The sequence below is a fragment of the Anser cygnoides genome, chromosome 10 (genome assembly GCF_040182565.1).
Source record: "Anser cygnoides isolate HZ-2024a breed goose chromosome 10, Taihu_goose_T2T_genome, whole genome shotgun sequence".
NCBI classification, from domain to species: Eukaryota; Metazoa; Chordata; class Aves; order Anseriformes; family Anatidae; genus Anser; species Anser cygnoides.
Genome location: NC_089882.1, coordinates 19457110 through 19479138, shown reverse-complemented (window position 1 = coordinate 19479138; position 22029 = coordinate 19457110). Strand labels below are relative to the sequence as shown.

General features: G+C 41.0%; 2 protein-coding genes across 20 annotated transcripts in view; one reads left to right on the top strand and one right to left on the bottom strand.

The window, feature by feature from the left end:
- Positions 1-19043, bottom strand: part of ATP2B2 (ATPase plasma membrane Ca2+ transporting 2) — a 414437-nt gene extending 395394 nt beyond the window's left edge. For 10 of the 19 annotated variants that reach the window (XM_048051905.2, XM_048051901.2, XM_048051903.2 and 7 more), the window contains exon 1: positions 12305-12472. The gene's annotated coding sequence lies outside the window, so the exon portion shown is untranslated. Of the gene's footprint in view, positions 1-12304; positions 12474-19028 lie in introns of those variants that run through there. The other 9 variants (XM_067003036.1, XM_048051907.2, XM_048051912.2 and 6 more) reach the window with 3 other exon arrangements.
- LOC125180635 (uncharacterized) lies at positions 12486-20616 on the top strand. Its single transcript, XM_048051919.2, has 2 exons — positions 12486-13074; positions 20183-20616. The coding sequence occupies exons 1-2, from the start codon at positions 12794-12796 to the stop codon at positions 20505-20507; spliced, it is 606 nt and encodes a 201-aa protein (XP_047907876.1). The 5' UTR covers positions 12486-12793; the 3' UTR covers positions 20508-20616.
- Positions 20617-22029: the final 1413 nt, after the last annotated feature.

Sequence of the window (22029 nt, the reverse complement as noted above, 5' to 3'; positions counted from 1 at the left end):
ATAGCTAAATCCGGTTGCACTAGAGAAATGGAATTGTTTCCAAATAGGAATAGATAGCTATTCAGTTCAGTGCAAATTTTGTTTTAAATAAAAAACTACAAGATTTTTGGTTAATTAAATTTAGCGATGATGCTTGACATACAGCTTTAAAATACTATTCCTTCTCCTGGAACCAAGATTTAAATATCTCTGGCACCACCAACGGAGTAAATAATTTAAGAACTTATTTGCCACGGTACCTTAACAAAACAGCTCCTGAACATTTCACTATAAATGCTAAGCTTATTTTCAGTGTTTTGAAAAGGAAGATTGATAGGGACTTGCAAAACCAGCTTGCTTCATTGCATGTATATTTCAGCATTGGATCACCAAAATTCATCAGTTTACTTCCAGTCTAATCTGTCATTTCCACTGCAACAGCCCATTGGAAGTTATTCCATCTGCACATTTCATGACGACCAGCTCATTAGTTTCTTATCTACCAACCTACTTAATTACATCACGTAGTATAACTTCATTAACTTTAAAAGAAGTGACATGCCATTCTACACACCGATTTCCGTATTTCGATCCTGTCTCCGGTGGATATTCTGATCCCTGCTGCAGAAACCGCTGCTCAAGCAGTTTGAAATTCAAAACAGAGAAAGCTGTTTTGTGTAACTCAGAGCGCCAAGCGCAGCACATGAAGTAAAAGAACATTTTGACATTAACCACGATTCGTAACAGCTGACCTTTTGAATCAGATCAAAATGGCACTTCTTCAAAGCTGCATCCGCTCTAATCAAATATAATGTAAAGCAACAAGGGACTTTCACTCAAATATTTGCAGGGCTTTTTAATTGTTCAGTTGAAATATTTCCACTTTATTACACTGGGGAGATTTACATGAGCTTATTATAACTTTATAGACTTGATGTGTTTTAAATTATGAAACTGCTTTATAACTTCCTATGTAAAGATCCAGATTAGAATTTCTTTAATCAGCTCAAACATATAATATTTGAATTAACCATTCTTACAGTGTGCTTTTCCTGATAGGGATTTATCACACGCAAGAAATAGGTATACAGATTTGCTCAACAGAAAAACAGTGAAGTAATCAAAGCAATGGAAGTGTGCCTTGGCACTCTGATAGGCAATTAGCACCAGCTACGACTTGGGCTCTGCAGGCTGCTTTTTAAAAAGCCCCAGTAGTTCAAAGAACATTTCTGAAATTGGTCTTCTAGACCCACTAGCCACAATATATTCTCCAAATCACCACGGTAATTGTGTGTAATTACAACATCAGGGCAGAAACGTTTGGACTTTATTGACTTATCTACTTACCTACTTCCCAAAGATTTCAATCAGAAAGGAAAAAAAAAAAGAGTTGACTGTCATAACTAATATACCGAACTACATTTGGGGAATCCTGGGTCTGATTAACTTCGAGTGATCCAAAAAATGAACGCTATGCTGTCAATCAAAGAGGGACTGGGATCCAGGTTTCTCAAAAGCCAAGTCTGTATCCCCGAATCTCAGACAAGTGAGAGACAAAGGGAGTTTTCCATCCCATTGGAAGTAAGTTTTACAACCTGCATGCTCACCCAGATGAAAACACCATCTGGTTACCCATACATATCTGTGTTATAAACAATCAGGATGAGTTGTATTTTCTTTACTTTAACCCGATCGAGACGGAGTTCTTAAATATCACTTTCTGATCGATCCAGCCAGCCATCACAGCCACTGTGTTAACATTATGTGAAACCTCTTCAGAGACAAGATGACTAAAAATAGCTGCCAGTACTTATGATCCCTGCAGGAGAGTTTCAAAAGTGATTAATACCTTGAAAATGTGAAATTCTTTAATAGATCGTATTTTAAGAAAACAGAAGCTAAATAGTTTCTGAGAAAATAAGTCTCTGTACAGAATGGTCTTTACCTGTATTTGCAAACTCCTTGACAAGAGGGCTAATTGAGGCACCTGGATCAAGCAGCTCACATTTTGAATTCCTGAGTACAGACTGCTCCACTGATGTCACAGGGAAAATCATTATTGCATTTGTTTTTCTAAGAAACTGAAAATTCACTTCAATAGCTAATACAGGTCCTACTGTTAGAAAGGCAGCTGCTATCATTACGTCTGACCAATTTGCCAATAACAAAAGGGACAATTTGGGGAATATCAGAACACAATGACTCTCTAATACTTTAATGTCCAGTCATTCTCCAAGTTAATTAGTCAGTGCATCATGCCAGAAGTTTCATAGAAAATGTTACGCTACAGCATTCCATTTTCCCGTGCAGAAAACCTTCCTTCTCTCCAGGCCTGTCGGCACAGATATAGCCCCTAATTCAACAGGGCACTTAAGCCTGATATTTAATGCTTTATTTCAGCAAAATTCAAATGCACATGTAAGTGCTTTGCTGAACAAGGAAGGATTTAGGCATATGCTTAAGTACTTTGCTGAACTGGGACCACACTACTATTTATAGAAAGCTTTTTGTTCCGGTTTTATTGTTCAACACTTATAGTCATCCTATGGCTTTTCCTTCTGTATACTTTCCCCTAGCAGAGCAAAGCATTTAGGGACACAATTTTCTTCCAAAAGTCATAGGTTTAAAATCAGGGTGGATATCATAAGCTTCACTTATCTCATCTTTCTTTGGCCATATTTACAGAAGTACATGCAAAAAATAAAAAAATTAAAAAATAAAAAAATAAAAAAATAAATTGGACTGAATCGTAGGGAGGTTATAAAGCCAGAAGTCGCATGCAACAACAGGCTGGAAAAGCCTTCCCCCCCTCAGGAAGGCCTTTTCATGAGAACTAAACACTAATGTATGCACCTGTAAGGGTTCAAACTTGTCCAGGCATCCTTCAGTGAGCAGCACTCTGTTCCACAGGCACAGAGATTCAGGCAGGATCACGTCCGAAGTAGAGTTTTATTCAGCTTGAAAAGACATCAGCATTGTGCATCCATTACCACTGCAGAGGCAGGGTGCCAAGCAGTAAGCAGGGTAGTGAGAAGACAAAGAACACTTCCCAGTGACTTCCAGTTCAACACCAGTGGCTGTGGGGACTCCTGTAGAAAACTCTCTCTCTCCATGGCAGAGGGATCTGGACACATCAGCTCACCTTTCAGGGTTAACAAACATTCTCACAAATGTTTGCTTTATTAACCATTCACTGTCCACAGATATTGATGTGCTAACAAAAATTCCACATCTCACTAAAAATCTCTAAATATCAGGTTTGCTTCGCTAAAAATGCCAGTGATCCACTGTTGTTCTTTTACAGATTTTGTGTCTCCCCACAAAAATATACATGGGGCTTCTGTTTTTATATTTATACACAGATTACCCAAAGATAGTACTGTGTTTCTGGGATGACTGAAAATCTGGTTGGATAAAACTGGTAGGTTTAATTGACATTCCTCCTTTAAAATGGATGTAAAAGGCATGTATACATCCAAAGCAATAGCACATATAAGTGTTCAGCGTTCACATGGTTTAATGGGGAAGGATTCATCTAGATATCTTTTGAGAATGGGAAGAGATAAAACAAAAGAGGAGAGGCAGACAGTAAAAGATAGAGATGGAAGGAGAAAACAGCGAGCTCCTCACTGATGCGTAACTGTGAAGGCTGCGGCACCGGGCGCGTCTGCGTGCTGCCGGAGGGAGGCTGGGAGGGCAGGCAGGGCACCGCTGCTGCTCCTTCTGATGCGGAGCCCGTGCTGCACAGCAGCAACAGCCACTGCTTCGCCCACCTCCCGCTCCCTTCCCCTGCAAATCCACCTCTGAGCTTCTGCCGGGGGAAGCTAACAGAGAAACGCCCTGTGCCTGATTCTCCCTGCACTCCACGGAACAGGATCTCATACATCCCACTGCTCCTAGGCAGACTGCGTCAAAGGCATCCCCACCATCAGTTTCTCCTGTAACTTATGACTTTCAGTCTTGGCTGTCTACATGCATCAAAGGGGGCAAAATCGTCCCCCCAAACACACTGTTTCACCAGAGCACCCCAGCAACATAACCCACAGACACTGAATCAATGACAGAAAGTCTTCACCCTTTTCAGGAGGTACTGAAGCAGACTCCAGTAATCTTCAGCTGAATTATTAATAGTGACTTATAAGCCTTTTATACCATTATAATGGGAAGTTCTCTATTAGCCACCAATTTAGAGTGCAATTTTCAAAAACATCCAAGTGATGTAGATGCACAAACCCCACTGACAAGCCAAATGCCATTTGGCTTCCATTCCTCCCCTTTTTAGAAATCTTGCCCTTAACACATTAAATATTTCTACTGTGTTATCTGTAACTTATTAGACAATCAAGCCATAAATGCAACTTGGAAATGGTCTCTTGACAGGAACGCATGACTTAGAGCTAAGTTCACAAGCAGGATATTCCTCCTTCAAGCAGGAAGAAATTTTAACTGAAAAGGTTTTCTGTTCTAGGCAGGTTCTTCTACCTGAGACGCACTGGTTCTCAGCACAGCGCCTGCAAGAGGAACACCAAGAAAACTGGTATTTTTACACTGGGAAGAAACTGGGTTGTTTCTGTATGCATACAAAAAACCACGCTTCACTCCTCTGTAAGTGGCTTTAATACTCCTTTTGAGTAACATCAGAAACATCTTGCATTGCTTTGCACTTACAGTAGCACTTTCCACCCGAAATTCTCAGTAGCTTTACAAATAGTAATGAATTAACCCTTGAGACATGCAGGTTAAGTACATACTGTGGTGGTTTAATTATTAATCCGAAACAACAGCCCAGCAAAGGCAAGCAACTTGAATGAAGTCAGAAAACATCGCCTAACAAAGCAAGTAATAACACACAGCCTTAGTTGCTCCATGCCATGCCCTGGCCATCACACAGAGGCATTTTTTTTTTCATCTTTTCAGGCTGCTGCCTTGAGGAGGAGGCATGTTATATTACCAAGGTGGAGCTGGGCAAACAAGATAAAGATACAACTATGGAAGATGTTACTAAAGCTGCAGTTGCATTTTATTCTGATTAATAGGAAAGTATTGACTGAGATCTTAAGGGCAGCAATACATTTCAGGTGAGCATTACCAGAAGCTGAGAGAATTCACCATTGTATTAAATGGAAGATGTGAAAGAAGCACAAAAAAAGACGAAGTGGAATTCAGGGCAGCGACTTCAACAAACTCAGTCAAATGATTGGTAATGTCTCCTGAAGAGATGATCTTAGAGTCCAGGAGTTCAGGAAACCTGACAGTTATTAACAAAGCCTGTATAAAATAGTGCAACAGATTATCTCAATGCAGAAGAAATAGAAGTAGCATTGGGAGAGACAATTATTTTTACATCCAGAGTCTTTTAAAGGCTTTGACTATCAGAAGAGATCGTACAAAAGGTGATCCAAGAACACTAAACAAAGAACAGGTAGAAAAGAATGGCAGAAATGTCTCGGCTATGATCCAGATGAGCCAACACACAAAAGGATCAACAACTAATGAGGGCCATAAAAAGACAACCAAAAAGGGATCTATAAATACAGCAGAAGTAAATGGGAGACAAAGATAAGCAACGGTTCTAGGATTTAATGGGAAAGGAGAGAAAATAACAGATGGTTAAGAAAAAGCTGAAGCATTCAGTATCTCCTTCATATTCTTTTAATGTCTAAAGGATAATGGAGAATGAAAAAAAAAAATCAAAATTGATTTTACCAAGAATACAGGCCAGAAGAATAAAGAACAGGCTAAAAAATGTCAAGAGAAGCCAGACGTACTCAGTTTGATAGGGCCTGTTGAAATTCACTGCAGAGGAGTTGAGGAATTACCTAAAGCCATCCCCAAACATTAGCTATTATATTCAATAATGCACAAAGAAAGGGTAAAGTTCCCAAAGGACTGTGAAGAGGCAAACCCAGTATGCAACTTCAAAAGAAGCGAGTCTGCGACGAGAAACTGCAATCCAATCCACCTCTCTTTTATGCCCAAGAAAATGTGGAAGCAAGTTAAATCATCACATAAGCACCTGAAGGATTAGGTGCCGGAAAATAATCAAGATGTCAAATCAAAGAAATTTCCCTTTTGATATGGTAAACCATCCTTATATAGAATGGAAAAGCAGTAATTGATAGTGTACATTGGCTACAATAAGGCCACTCAGTAACTGCCCAACGTGATATTTTCATAGGACAGTAAGGATTGATATGAAATTGAAGCTTAAAGGGTGCTCAGGTCCTTGTATTCCATCCCTGGGATGGAATTTTTGTAGCACACTGAAAGAGCATGTTTGACAGCCAGACAAATGTTAGTAGAGAAAAATGTTTGTGAAGTAGGTGAGTAAGGTTTGTACCATCTTCAATCCACTAGTGGACACAAGCAAACTGAAAAAGAAAACTTAATATATTGCAGAAATTCCTCAGCAGTAAACTGGAAGCAAAGGAAGTCCAAATCTACGAATGAAGCAAAAATACAAAACAGAGCGAGGCTGAGTTCTGCTGGAAGGGATCTGGAAGCCACTGCAGACTATCAGTAACAAATAATATACTGGTATTTTTAAATAAGTCCTACGTCACACCAGGATGTATAACAGGAATGCCGTACATAAAGTAGCCTTTCCATTTTCTCCACTCTCAAGAAACTTGCAAAATGAGAGTCAAAAAAAAAAGGAAAACAAAATGAAAATCACAAGGACATTCACAGTAAATGCAATCCCATCTTGTCATCTTATTTAGCTAGGGAGCAATAAGCGGTAGCAGTGCCAACAAAAAATATATAGTGAACACTGTTGGGTCAAACAAAAAGCACCAGAATACTGTATCTTTTGAAGGAAACAAACCTCACAGATTATAAGGGCATTTTCTTCCTCCCATTTCTCTCAAATCCTCCAGCACTTGACAAAACCAGAAAGGCTACAACGTATACCACATGATTTTTTCAGAGTATTTAATCTTTCAGGAAGACTCAGTCTACCTTTTTCAGAATGATTATTGTGGGTTTTGCACATTTTAAAAATGAATGGGCTTACTTTTTGACAGGTCTTTTGGACAGCCAGTGATTACTATAATTAAGAAGAATCCAATAACACGGCATAGATCTTTTCCATACATATATATATTATTATTTATTTATTTTCACCATTTTTTCTTCATGTAATTACCTTCTACCATATATAGGCCAAAATTCATGCCAGTCTTCTATTTTTAAAACATAAAAAATGAGTTAAAGCTAGTAAAATATTTTATGTGCTAAGAAAATGCTTGCGAATGATTTGTAGGTTTTGTAGAATAAAATAATGCATTAAAAATACATTTTAACTTAAGACTACAACTTTAACATAGCAAAACAGTCACATATATACCTAATATTGCCATTAATTAGTTTTCTGGTGTAACTTTATTCTCAAAGGTAGCATTTTGCTTTCACAGAAACTGTAGACCAGCACCACCTGAAAACACACAGAACAATTTCTTCAGGTGACAAAGAATAAAAATCTTCAGTGTTTTGGGGAAAAAGTTGAATTTACCTTAAGCTTCAGCAACTGCTACCAACAAAATTGCTAAGTAATCTGACATTAGCAAAGGCCTTTTTTATTTTCTCTTGATTATCTATGATCTTCATTATCCCACCTAAAAACATTTTAAGACACCTATGCAAATGCTTTTCAGGAACCCATCAACCTGTTGGGAATTTCAATTTTGGTTACAGAGAACATTCCCCCCACACAAGCTTCATATTATTTCAAGCTTCTTACATCATTAGCCTGTTTAAAAAATATCAGTATTACTGAAAGGCTTAAAACATCAAGACAAAACTTGCAATACAAAAACTGAAACACTGAATAGTCTAATATAGGGGCCTCTTCTGTACATTCTGAATGCAATTACATCTTCCACGATGGCAGATTTCCCGTTAGCAGGAATAGCTTCCACTGATGAAGAACGGCTATTCAATAAGCAGGACACAATATATATGTTCAGCAAATCTATATTCAAGGTGACACTGACTTCCACACAATACAGCAATGCAGAGGCTTGAAAAGCATCTCCTGCTTGCAGGGAGAAATCAAAAGGAATAATCTAGTGTTATTTTCACTATTAACCACCAAAAGAAAGCCTCAACACTCATCAGAAAACTCCTGAATCCTAAAGCGTGCATGTAACGTGGAGTGGACAGCAGCAATTGTGATATCTTTAAACACTCTTCAGCCCTGCTGGCTGATTCTACATTAGACATAACCCTGGTGCAGCTGAATGAAAATTGTTGTAGGTGTGTTAATAGGTAAGTTAGGCTATAGGTAATTCCACAAACACTACAGAATTAATGATTTATTAAGCTTAGAAATGTAAATACTGTATATAGAAAGCTGCAGTCTTGTGGGCTTCGTGCTGCACAAAACTGCTCAGAACACAAGATGTACATCCAAGGCCAGGCTTGGCAGGTGGGAGAGGGAAACACGCTTCAGTCTCACAGCTCTGAACCCTGCCCCAGCTTCAACAATTAAGACTAATCCCTCCCTGATGAATTTGCAAACCTATTTGATGGTTTACATATACACCTACATTGCATACACAATCAGAGTGCTCCATGCAGGCAGGACCCGGCACCTCCCTCACAGGAAGCATCAGTGAAAGAAACCCGTTGGGGTTCCGAAAACCCCAGCACTGTCACTTTTAAAGGCATTCCGCCACACAATGAAGAAATTCACTGTGGAAACAAAGACCCTTGTATTGACACTGTACTACCTAGTACACGATATCACTGTTGTTGCTCTCTCACGCTCAGAAGCCACACCACAATGTGGCCTTCACACGCACTCGGCACTCAATGTGACAGCGCCAGGGAGCTGAGCTGTTATGGGGGTGCGTGGCCCAGAAACAGGAGCCATGGGAAGCCTGTAAGATCTGCCAGCAGTGCCAGTCCTTAAGACCAAAGGAGAGAAGTAGCTGCATGCAGATAAAGAAGCTTGCACAAGAGAACAGCGACTGAGGCTGTGAGGGTGCTGACCTGAGCATCTGGACTGAGGAAACTCAGGCTCGTTCAGAACTGATGTTATTTTTCTGCAGGACTCAAGGTATGCAATGAACCCTCCAAAATACACTTGCTATTGTATGTGTTAATATGTAGCAACGTCTGCCTCTAAGAAACATCTAAAGCCTTTTTAGTTTACATTCCAGCGTGTGGAGGGCGTTCCTGCAGCACACGAGCTATTTTATTTATATGCTGCAAAATATTCAAGAATTCGGAATGTAAGGTGCAGAATCCGTGAAGACAAGACCTTCTACACCAAAGACCCAGAAAAATGCCAGTTAACACTTCAGTTAGAATACAGATCATTATTATATAATATAGATTATATTATATTAGATGCACTAAATGTAAAAGAGTTGGCTACGCCTATAAAATAGAAGTCTGAAATATTTCAATGCTAAATAACTCTGTTTATGGAAGATGAACCTTATTCAGAGTAAGCTTCAGAAAAAAAAAATTGATCTAACTAATAATTTTGTAGAACAAATACAGAGACCAACGTGTATCTCTGCCGCTATTACATGCATTACTGTCACGTCTATTATCCTGCTACACGTAAATATTATTTATCCATGTTCAATTTTCCTTTCTCAAAGATTTTAGATTTTTTCTTTTCAAATAGTCAAAACTATTTTACCTTTTGCATTTGTCATATATATTCACAAAAGAAATAGTTTGCATTTATACTAATCTTTGTTTTTTTTTATACTTAGCTTTGTTTTGAAGCAGAATTCTTAAGTTTATCTGACACACATTCCGATGGTAAGCTTTATCAGAAGTTTGAACTTCATTCAGATGTTTATTTTAAAAGATTTCAGCAGCCACACAGCTTTGTTTAGATGTGAACTTTCTTCCCATTCCAGATTCTCTCTCCTGCTATCAGCTCCCATCAGACCATCACCAAAAATCTTTTTGGTCTTGTACAGTTACTCTGCTTTTTCCTCATGGTCCATACAGACATTTTTCCACAACTACATTCATCATCCTGCACCTACTCTGAAGTTGCAGTGCGTGTTATAGGGAATTTTTGAGTATGAGAAAGTTTGTTTACACTCACTTTCTAGATTTTAAACTATTTTAAGTTATGAACAGGTAACCGTAAAATGCAGCTGTTGTTAATATAGATAAACTCTAAGCTAACACCTAGAGGATTATCTATATTCAGGCAAATAGTCCTACTTTATGGTCCCATCACCAAAGCTGCTGTGGTAGTTGATCTCCAGTGCTTTATTCTTAGCTAACAAAGGATGTGGAACCAGAGAGGTGCACCAGGTCTGACTCAGCTACCTACAAGCAGGTAACTAATGCTGCCCGCGGTGCCACGCTGTGTCTGATGGGTGACACGGGATGTAGCAGAAACTCCCACCCCTCTGAAGCGGGGGTGAAAGGCCAGGTGTGGCACTCCAGGGCATCAAGGGACACCAAGAGGCTTCGTTGAGGAAAATCAAACTACTGGGTATTCCCACGGTCCATTTGCTCTCCCCACTGCATTCCTCCAAACTGAATCCCATCAAGGTGACAGCACCACAAACAACGTGCAATTTTATTAACTGTCATCTCCCTATAGACCTTGTCAAAAAAAAAAAAAAAAAAACAAGAAAAACATTCTTCAGTTAATCAGCAAACAGGCAATTGAATGGTTATAAGATACAGTTTGATTAGGGAAACATGCCAGAAATTTGGATCCAATAACACTTGGAAAATTAAGAGGTTGTGGTACTGAATTTATAGCATGTGAACAAGACACAACACTGGTAATGATATCAAGTGCAAATTAAAGGTAAAATAATACTCTGCATTGTAAAATTAAAATATTCATTTAATTCAATGTTAAAGTCAAAATGTTAATACTGATGCTAAACTAAGCGGTTGATACAGATTCTTTTGTGTTGGGAAGAACTTCCAGCAATGCTCACCGTCAAAATGGAGGTCAACATTAGATCATAAAGTCATTTTCAAGAATACTGAGCTAGTTTAATAGCAAGACGCACAGACGTACACAAGCCACCACTCCTTCACATAAACATCCTGAAAATGTTGGATTCCATTTCAGTGGCCACATTAAAGCGAGTTACGTGAAGGTGAGTGGACAGGATCAGAAACAAAGAGCTGCTTGCAAACCTGACCATACGCGGTCCCACTCATCTTCAAAGACCTCCCTACGCACCCAGGGCCGGCAGTATCCGCCAGCGATGTATCTGTATTCTGGAAAAGGTCCCTTTTCACTGCGTGGGGGTTGAGTTACAGCCCTGTCAACTTTGACGCTGTTTATAAACTTACACTGTAGTTTATTTCAGTGGCAGTGAAGTCCTACTCTACGCCTTTGCTTTTAGCTTCCCTGTCTTCACATCACCTTATCTTGGTATCGGTGCTCCTCAAATGTCACTTTACTACAAAATACGTTGTAGATGAAAAGGAAGTAAAGAAAGTATTAGCACAGAATTAGGTTGTGTCGGTGTAAGGTGATAAAACAGCACGACAATAAGATGGAAAAGGAAAAAAAAAAAAAGTGAAAATGATCAGCCAGAAACACACAAGAAGCAGCCAACTTTTTGACAGTTTAATGGGGTACACGAGCGGACCCCCCGCCCGCAGCACCCCGGGCCCTGCAGGCAGAGGTCGGAGGAGGGCACGGCTCCTTCGGGCCGGTAACGCCGGGTGCCTGCGGCTCGGCGCTGCTCCTGGTGCCCCGCCGGAGAGCTGCGAGGCTCCGCGAGCTGCCCCTCGTCAGACGTGGGAGCGGGGAACGAGCCCGGCCCCGCAGCTCGGCGGTACAGGAGCGGGGCGAGATCCCCGCCCCTGGAAGCGGCTGCTCCTTCCCTCGGCTCCCCGCAGCCCCAGCTCACGGCGGCGGGGGAGCAGAAACCTCCCTCCTGGCTCCGAAAGCAGCGTTTTTAGCGGCACCTTCCCCAGCTTGGGGCCGTGCCCGGCCGCGGGGAGCTGCCCCCCGCCGGGCGCGGGACGGGGACGGCCCGGGGGGGCTTCAGCCCTTCGCTCGCCCCGCGCCCGGGGCAGCGCGGCCACCTCTGCCCGCCCGTCCCCGTCGCTGCCGAAACCGCCGCCTCTCGCAACGGAGCCCCGAGGGCTGTGCGAGCGGTCAGAGCCTCTGCCCCGCAGGGCGACCCCGGGCAGAAGCCGCCCGCATCCACCGCCCAGAGGGAACATCCCTCAGCCGCATCCCGCTGCCCGCCGCTCAAGGTCACCTCAGCGCGGGGCAGCCCTGAGGGAGCCCCCCCGGGGGTCGCCGCTCCCTGAAGCCCCCAAGCAGCGCCGGCAGAGGCGGGCCGTGCCGGACTCCTGCTCCTACCTGAGCCGGCGAGCGGAGCCGAGCCGAGCGGAGCCGCCGGGAGCGCGGAGGCGGCCGCTGTCCCCTCAGCAGCGGCGGCGGCGCCCGGGGAGTGGGGCCGCGCACGGCGCCTCCCTCCTGCGCCGGGCCGCTGCGCTGCGGTGGGCGGCGGCGGCGGCGCTCCGTCAGACTTAGCGGGGCCGCGGCGAGCGGGGAAGCCCCGGGGGGGGGGGGGCGGGCAGCGCCTCTCCCCTCCCCGCCGAGGTGCCGGCCCCAGCGGAGGCTCGCCTCGCCTCCCCCGGCAGGGCTGGGGCTCCCCTCAGCGGGGAGAGGCCGGCGCCGCGCCCAGCTCCGCCGCGGCTGCAGGGGGCGCGCAGCGGCGCCCCCCAGTCAGCGGGCTCGGCCCTGGGCTCCCGGGTGGGCGCCCCTCAGGCCCCGGAGCCCCGCGGAGGGAGGGGAGAAGGGGAGTCCTGGGGGGATGTGGGGGACCCTCAGCCTTCATCGCTCGTCATGGCGCTAACGTTCGCCTCTCGCAGTGCGGGGGCTCGCAAAATGTCAGGGCACCGGCGGGCACTGCGCGGTGACACCGGTGAGGGTGGCTCTGAGCTCCGCCTCGGCGAGAGGGGCTTGAATCGCATCTGTCAACAGCAAAAGGTCCCCACCTCGCGCCTTCTATTCCCTCAACACTCACAGATTTCTGTCAGTATCCTCCACAATATGCAAGAAGGCCTCACCCTGACTGGAGAAGGAGGCTCTGGCCCTGGGACACAGCACCTGTCAAAGAAACATAGGTACGTTTCCACTTCATAAAGGAGGCTTGACATACAGATTGCCTACATGAAATAAACTGAGGAACTAGCACTCCAGTATTAGGAAATTACTCCCCCCCCCCAAAAAAAAAATGTAGATTTAAGATGCTTCTTTTCTTCACAGCATTGCAGGATGGCATCTTTGAAACATTTCTAGAGCAATTAAAGGGGGTTATTTAACCAAACCTTCCTGATTTTATACATAGACTCAGATTAGATTTCCTAAAAAATCTGCTATGCCAGAGTCTTGCCACCACAAGAGTTAAAACTGCTTACCAAACATCTACAAAGCTGAACTGAAATAGAGAGAATTTGGAAGAGGAGACAAAAAAAATGGTTGGTGGTGTGGACTTTCGTTTGGTGTAAAATATTCATACCCATTGCATAATACCTACAGACTCATACCGCAGACAACACTAGCATATTATGTGGAAAACTAGAACTCTTCCACCTCTTTTTACTGGTAAATAGCAGCACTGGCCAGCCTTGGTTGTTTGAGAGATGATACGATGTTAATTATATTCTGATTCTTATCTTGGCTTCTTCCTCAACGCCATTTAAATTCCAGTCTTAACCTTATCTCAGCAAGGACTTAGGAAAAAGTAGGACAGCTAACAGAACAAAAGTACAAGTCCCTCCATATCTTTTAAAACTAATTCTAGCTTATTTGAAACTAAGAGAAGCTGTAACCATATCTTTGTATTAATTTCACATAAACTAATTAACAAAATACAAACTTATAGTTCTCACAAAGTTCAGTCACTACCTTTGGAAAACTTTAGAAACCTGTAAGTATTCTGCAAATATTTAGATTGATTCTCTCATTTGATCTTAAACCACATGCTTACTGTCAGCTGCAAATCAACATTTCTGGTGCTTTCCCCGATACATCACTCAGTGTCATCATGAAGATCAAACAAACTGAGAAAATCTAACCAAAAATAGCAACATTTCTGTTTTGACAATGCTTGGAAAGATGGCTGAGAAGGCCTAAATGAAGTGTTTACAAAAATAATCATGCGAACATTAGGTAAATCTGGAGCTATTTTCTGCTTGTGCTTATTAATCATTTAGAGCAGATGATTGGAGTACCATTTGAAAAGCGTTAGGTGTGCATTCTCACTTGGTGCAGGCAAATACATTTGACTAGTAATTCTGCACTGCATAAAACCATCATGTTCTATGGACTATTTTCACAGAAATGTAAAATTCCCCACACAACCTTACACTGTTAAACATAAAGGACCACAGAGCAGACCTCTGGATTCGAATATTACTCAGGACAGCCTCCGAGCATATGACTTGTCTCATCAGAACGTCCACAGCTGGTCAGCTACTGCAGCTGGGACTAATAACTGCAGAGCAGAACAAACAATATCTTAAGACATTCAGCCCCTATGACTGATTTTTAAATGATGGTGAAATAGCAAAATTGCATGGCTGTTTATCATTTGTAATAAACAACAAAAGACAGAAACTTTCTCTGTTTTACTGTCTTTTGCCTATGACAATCTTTTCCTATGAAAACATATGTATGTTATATATAATTTCTGACAGCTTTAGAAGCTGTCAGCTTTTAAAGCATGCTGTTAACAGTAACAGCTTCAACTAATCTCCTATAATTGAATACTTAAGACTATTCCCATCGTGGTTTTCCCTAAATTTTCCCTAAATTCCTTAAATTACACATTCTCTCAGGTTTAGGTATTCCTTTAAATTCTTCCTCATTTTTCTGTTTAATCAGGGAATATATGCATAGTGGAGGTGATCTACTTGGTTTAAAAAATGTGAAGGTGCACCTTTACCTGCAATCACCGAACTCTTTGGCACTATGCATGCCTTAAGTCTGAATGATCTAATAATGAATTATACTTGTCAGACAGTTCTTCTCAGGTTTCAGCTTCACGTTATTTTCACAACCTACAGCTTAATTTCCACACTACCAAAACAGAGGAGGAATTTCAAGGACATTTCAGAAGGGAGGGGATAATGGATGCCAGTTCAATAGCTTACAGTTTGGCTGTAATGTATAAGAATGAAATAGCTATTCTTTTATTTCAGTGTACTTTATGAAATTTCTAAAAATAATGTATGTATATAAAGCATAAAAATGATGAAATTTCTAAAAATAATGTACGTATATAAAACATAACAATAATGTTTTCATATCGTATGTCCATAACACCTTCCACTCCAAGGAATCCGTATGCACTTAGAGAATTTACCTTTGAAGTGTTGCTGGTGCCAAATGGCAACACTAAGAATGGAAGTGAAGAATACTTGATCTGCCAAAAATGTAGTAGTACATAGATTAAGAGAGCAAAGTGCAATCGTAAAACCTGTCATCATTCTTCACAAAGCAGGCAAAAGTTTTTTATGAGGAGTCATTACGCAACAACACAGGGCTTTTTGAAATATGAGGACTCAGAAGGATATTTGGAGGACCAGTATTTGACTTACAGCCTTGAAGTGCTACTTTTGTAACAGAGTTAGACGTTTGATTATGAGAACGTTCAGACTCAGTCTTAGTTGCTCTTAAGAGAAAACTCTCATGGTATCATATGCCACCAAGCTATGGCATTAGTCCAGTATCTGATACAGTAGAAAGCATATCCCCATGAATCACCAGTGTGATCTCCTGCAGTAATTTCACACCCTCACATCACAGTCTCCCACTCAAAAAACAACCAGTCCTGCATCTCTATTGTTCTTAAGAGCCAGAGTTACGACAGACAAAGGCTATGACAGTAACACGTTCTCTGACATTGCCATGAAGTTGTATAGCACTCAGCCTGTCGCAGTTCTGCATGAAGTTGCTTTTTGCATTTAACATCTGAATGTCATACACTGCGGGAAAAGACTAGAAGATAACAAAATTCTGATCATCACTTTGTTTAAAAAAAAAACTGTTACCAGAGGATTGTTAGATGTATTGGGTTATTCTGCAACTATTATTTCACAGTTCTAATTCAGCATCAAAGCAAAAAGAACTGGAGTCTAGTGCAAAATGCATATTATATGTATACCTACATGAAATGCCCTTGAAATGGCCTATCTTCAGCTGTACTGAACATAGGGGGACTTGAACCTCCATCAGATGTTAGTAGCAACTGCATAGGCCAGACACTGGGTCTGAATGAAGTTCCTGTTTCCTGACCCTGTTAGCATTTGTGACTCTAGAAAATAAATCTGGTGCTTCCCTGGCAAAAGGAATTCTGCAACTAAGTAATTTGTTAAACCTGATAAAAAGTTGATAATCTTGCACCCAAGAGCACTTAGAAAAAATATAAAAGGACAGTTTCTGTGACCTTGGTAACCTGGTGGTAGCGTCCATATCATCTCTATTATAAACAAACAGGCAAGCCCACAAAAAAGGAAAACAAAACCCATCACAACAAAGAGTTGGAAGAATATGGCCAGTGGAGAGAACATAATACAATGATTATATCTTTTCTGAAAGGACCACAAGTGAGTTTGCCAGATGCATAATCTGACTTTTCTCAGAATTGAATGTTAAATTACAGCAACAGTTATTTTACAGTTCAGGACAAAGACAAGTTTTAGATGTATTTTGAAGACATTAGTTAAGATCACAAACAATCTCCTGTATCACAGCTCTTTTCTTTTAAATTTTCTACCTTATTTCTGAAACTAAGTAATTTGAAACTATTTTCTACCTTGACATTGAGTTGCAAGAAAAATATTGATAGGGTGAAGTAGGCAATGGTTTGCATAATCCTTAGCACTAGCAGCAAAGATTTTGAATGGGAAGGATAATTAAATCATTTGACATGGGTTGTGGGTAAAGAAGTAAGAGTAAAATTCAAAAAAGCAGTGAAGACATAAAGCAACATCTAAAAGTCAGTGCTGGAAAACAAGCTGGCTATTGGCAAACTTGTCTCAACATTCCCATAAATTGAAAGTCAGTCCTTGCTTTCTACAGCAGCTTCCTAAGGGGAAATAGAATCATTGATTTAAATACGAGTTGTCCTCTGTGGTTTCAGTGGAAATTTCCAGAATAAATATTACACAAAATCCCTAAAAGAAAATATTTATCAATAACAGAATTCTTGTTGCAAATAAAGATGGATTTAGCAAAGCAAACATAGAATCTACAAACGGTCCCAATGGTCATTGTATAAATACCATGTTTAGCTTGCTGATGTTTGGGTAAGAATGATTCATTTGCTTTGAGAATAATAACATTTTAGAATATCTTCTGAAGACCGAAGAATATCAGTTACATACATACTATTTTGTTGGAAGTCCCTTACCTTTTGTATTTAAACTCTGAATGATAAACAGCACAAGGGCAAGGCAAATCTACTAACATACATTTTAAGCAAGTGGTTGCTTTAAGACATAGACGCCAGAAAAATACTATCAGGAAGCCCTTGGATCGACTCAGGAGAGCCCATGTCACTGCAAAAGGAAGTTAACAATGCTGTTAGACCTCTCAGCAATTTATCAACATGAAGTCTGCTTTTTCACTTTTTCAGTTTCTGGCGAATACTTCTGCTGATGAATATAGTACTTACGTCTCCAAAGCTCTCTATAAATAGTAACTTTGAATCTCTTAGCAATTACTACAAATGAGCTCTGAGGTGAGAAGAACGTAAGTATTCCTGTCAGACATGGACAGACTCGGGTACCTCCCAGCCTGCTTGCAAATTAATCCCACAGTTATCTGCATGCCTGATATGATGTGCTGTCTCCGTAGTCCCGTGGTTAACTGCATATGGAAATGGCAGCAGCAAGATAGTTCATATTCTTAGCATGCACAGCCATAACATTCGTATGTGATCTCACCACCAGGTTTTCATTCCTAAAAGGGTTAGTTCTTACCAGGGTCTAACCTGTATGTTTAATAATTCATCATGATTACATAGGCTTATATTCACTATACTTAGGCATAATGCTGAGCTTTGGAGCATTCCTCCTGGACTCCAGTGTGTGTGTACACACATACGCATACAGAAAATCAAAAGAGAAATAAATACATCCAGATGGTTATTCGGGTCTCCTAAGACCTCTTCAGTATCACTATTTGCATCTTCCCATTATCTGGAGAGGAGTTTAAGTTAACTACACACCTACATTAGTCACCTTAATAGGATTAATATCTTGTACTGTCTTATAATTAGGTCCATATACCTGTCTGATGATCTTGGGCATATATTCTATTGATGAGTACAAACAGCAGAAAGGAAAAATGTGGACATGGAATACATTATAGATGGAAAAAGTACAAACCTTTTTTCTCATTCTTCGTTCAGCTTTTTGTTTTCTAGTAGCATTTCAGCAACATATTGATTTGTATTGATCTGGAACTTCTAGGTAAAAAATTACTCCTGGTTTAAAACTACTTTTAATTGCTCTCAGACAATAAATTCTTATTTTATTTGCATCAGCATAAATTTATAGTGTCGGTTGATTATCCCAGATTAGAGAGAAAAAAATCCAGAAAGGTTCTGTATTGATAAAGTCTGAGTGGCATTATGGCAAAAAAGACAAAGAGCCTCCTGGGCCACATTAGGCAGAGCACTACCAGCAGGTCAAGGGAGATGATCTGTCCCCTACTCAGCAGTGGTGAGACGCTCCCGGAGCGCAGGGTCCAGTGCTGGTGGCTTCCCAGTACAAAAGAGGCCTGGACTTACAGGAACAAGTTTGGCAAAGGGCCATGGGAACAATTAAGGAACTGGAGCATCCATCCTGTGAGGAGAGGCTAAGAACACTGGGCCTGTTCAGCTTGGGGAAGAGAAGGCTCAGGGGAATCTTATAAATGAGACTAAATGGCCAGTGGGAAGAAACAAAGAAGATGGATCCAGGCTCTTCTCTGCGGTGTCCAGCAACAGGACAAGAGGCAATGGGCACAAACTGAAATACAGGAAATTCCATGGAAACACTAAAAATTATTATTATTTTTTAAACCATACCTTTTCTTACTTTGAGGATGGTCAAACACTTGCACAGACTGCACAGAGAGGTTGTGGAGGCTCCATCCTTGGAGATACTCAGAACCTAGCCGGGCAAGGTCCTAGGCAACCTGCTGTAGTTGAATGTGCTTTGAGCAGAGAAGTTAGAGGTGCCAGCCAGCCTCAACTATTCTGTATCCCACACAGATGAATGAAATTAGCCTCCACACCACAGCCTTGATTAAAGAGTCAGACTTGTTGAATTCCCATCAAAGTTGTCATAGAAAGTTTTAAACCTGCTCTTTATCAGCAACAATTTGCTGACAAGAAGCAGCCAAACCCTATCTCTCAATCTGACTTCCTACATAGCTTTTAACTAATCATCTTGGATGGGTCAACATAAGGATGGATTTTATTTTCAAATGCTTTTCTTGAGCAACCTCAGTTTCTCCAAATTTACTGGTATTGGAAATACTGTGTTATCGCTAGTGTTTTCTGGTGATAATTGAATGAGAACACTATCAGGGATGGTGCTTGACACACAATGCCAAATGCCAATCTATCACAAAAATATCCCCACCCAAGCCCACAAAAAAAAAAAGTTTTAATTACCTCCTAGAGTGGTTTATGTTTTTTCTTATAAGTATATGATATCCTACCACAAGCAAGTAATCTGGGGAAGTAAAATATTATCCTCTTAAGATGGAATTTGAATGATTTATGTTTGTAAATGATATTTTGCTGCTAGTCTGTTATTGCTTCTGGGCTGATGCATATTCTATCCTCATTCACAAACAATATCTAATGAGGTAAATATTACTTTTATGTATTATATTGCAAATATATCTTACCAAAATAAACAAGATTTTCTTACTGAATAGCAGAGGAAAAAAACCTAATGTGCAGTATTTCCTGAGTGTGGCAACTAGAAAGGTTACTACACATGGCTATCTGTCCTAATTATGCCTAGAAAGCTTGGATCTCAGCAGCAGGGATGAATTGGGCTATGTATGTCAGAAAACAAAAGCTACAATGGTGTTTGAACAGATTGCGGTGGGCGGTCTGCCTGTCCCTTGATAGCTTGGTCAAACAACTCTGGGATGACTGGTGAGGCTAAAAAGCCCCTGGGTCTCTGAGAAGTCCCCGTTTGCACTGTGATGGCTTGTTTTCTCCAGGAATGAACAGTATCAAGACTTTGTTCCCCAGCACAGTACTTCTGGTTACTCCAAGCTGTTTCCTTACCTTCTGTGTTGGTGGAGAGGAACGAGGCATTTGCACGGAATGGAGGCACCAAAGACGGACTGTCCTCTTCAGAGCACAGTGAGGCAGGCAAGGCTAGGTCTTGTAAATGAAGTTACTGCTGTTTCCTCTGCGTTTTCTACCGTCTCTGGTTTATTTCTTGGGCACACCAATGTTCATAGTTCAAATACATATTTGATTCAATCTTATATGAGCTTCAATAAGGAAAATCCGGAAGTTTCTGCCCTAAGGCAAACGTAAAAGGTTGAGTTAAGGCAGTGAATCAACTCTTGTTGCAGAAAGCAGTATCTTCCCAGATACCGTGACCATCTTGCAGTCTGCAAATAAGTACAGAGAGCAGTCTTAAGTGTGTGTTCAGTTATGTAAGAGCAAGGAAAGCAAGCCTAGATAAGAATATGCATTTGAAGAAAGGTTGTTTTATTACACAGGACATAGGTAAATCCATAAAGGAAAATCATCTGTCTTTCATGGCACAGCAAAAAGGTACAAGCCGTATCCTTACGGCTTACCCAATCTTCAGCCGTTCCTTAAAACTTTTCACAAACCATGTATGCATGTTACTTACTTTTAATGAACTGCAATGGCTTGTATTAATCAGAAAGTCTATACTAAAGCAGTAATTATTGCAAAGTTCTGCAATTATAAGGGGGTGTTCAAGTAGTTGTACTTAGTACAGATTAATATTCTTTTAATTATGCAACTTACTGGAATCTGAATAAAAATGAACCTAGACAGCAACATACTCTTTAAGTTGGCAGTTGTAGTGGTTTCTCAGTGGTAGCATACATGAGAAAGCTTCACCGATCTCTCATCTTTTTCCCCCTCACCATTTATCATATGGTTACAGTGAAAAACAGCAGGGAAATGAATTATGCATATTTTTTAGCACACTGAAAAGTTAATGAAAAGTTAAATACAACTTACGTGTGTGATTGCACAAAGCACTTATTTGACCTTGCTAAGCTTTAAAAGGCATTCTAAGATTAGCCTGGCATGTATTTCAAGTGTACGAAAAATACAAAATTGGTTCTTAAAATGCTAGTACAGACTGTTTCATGCCTAAATCCTCATTATGTTCAGGATATTTATAGGAAGTGACTCAACTTTAAAGTGGGTAAAGACAAGTAAACCCTCCTTTTTTGTGGAAAAGTGGTGTTCATATTCAGATGCTACATCGCCAAGCTACAACCTTCAATAAATCATGTTTTCCATAGGAAAGAAAAAAGACTATGTAAATGTTTCCATGAACCAATTTTTGTCAAAGTGAATTGTACAGCATGGCAGCAATGCTGAGTTTACAATTGAGCATATATTAGGGGCAGGGGAGTGAGAGTGGGAGCAGACATAAAGAGGTGAAGAAGGGGAGAGGAACACTCTGCCCTTCCACCCCTTTCAGTTTTAGGATTTGCAAGCAAGAGAGGGGCTGAGAGCCCCAGAAACCCATGAAACACTTTCATCTTCCAGATGACTTTTGCTTTTCCATCATTTGTCACATCTCATTTTAATGTTGTGCCTTTAGTCTCTTATTTAACCACATGGGAAAGCAAATTAGACAAAAGTGAATAGATACACTAAGGGCAGAACAAACTCCCATACTTCCAGTAATACATAAGCAAAACAAAAATAGAATGTTTTATTCTGTGCTTTATTTTCTGTTGTTGTCTAGCAATGCAGAACATCACACTTCAACATCTGACGTATCCTGCTGTACGAACTCACTATCCCTGCAAAGAGGACAGTGGTAAGAGTTGCTTGTGTTTAT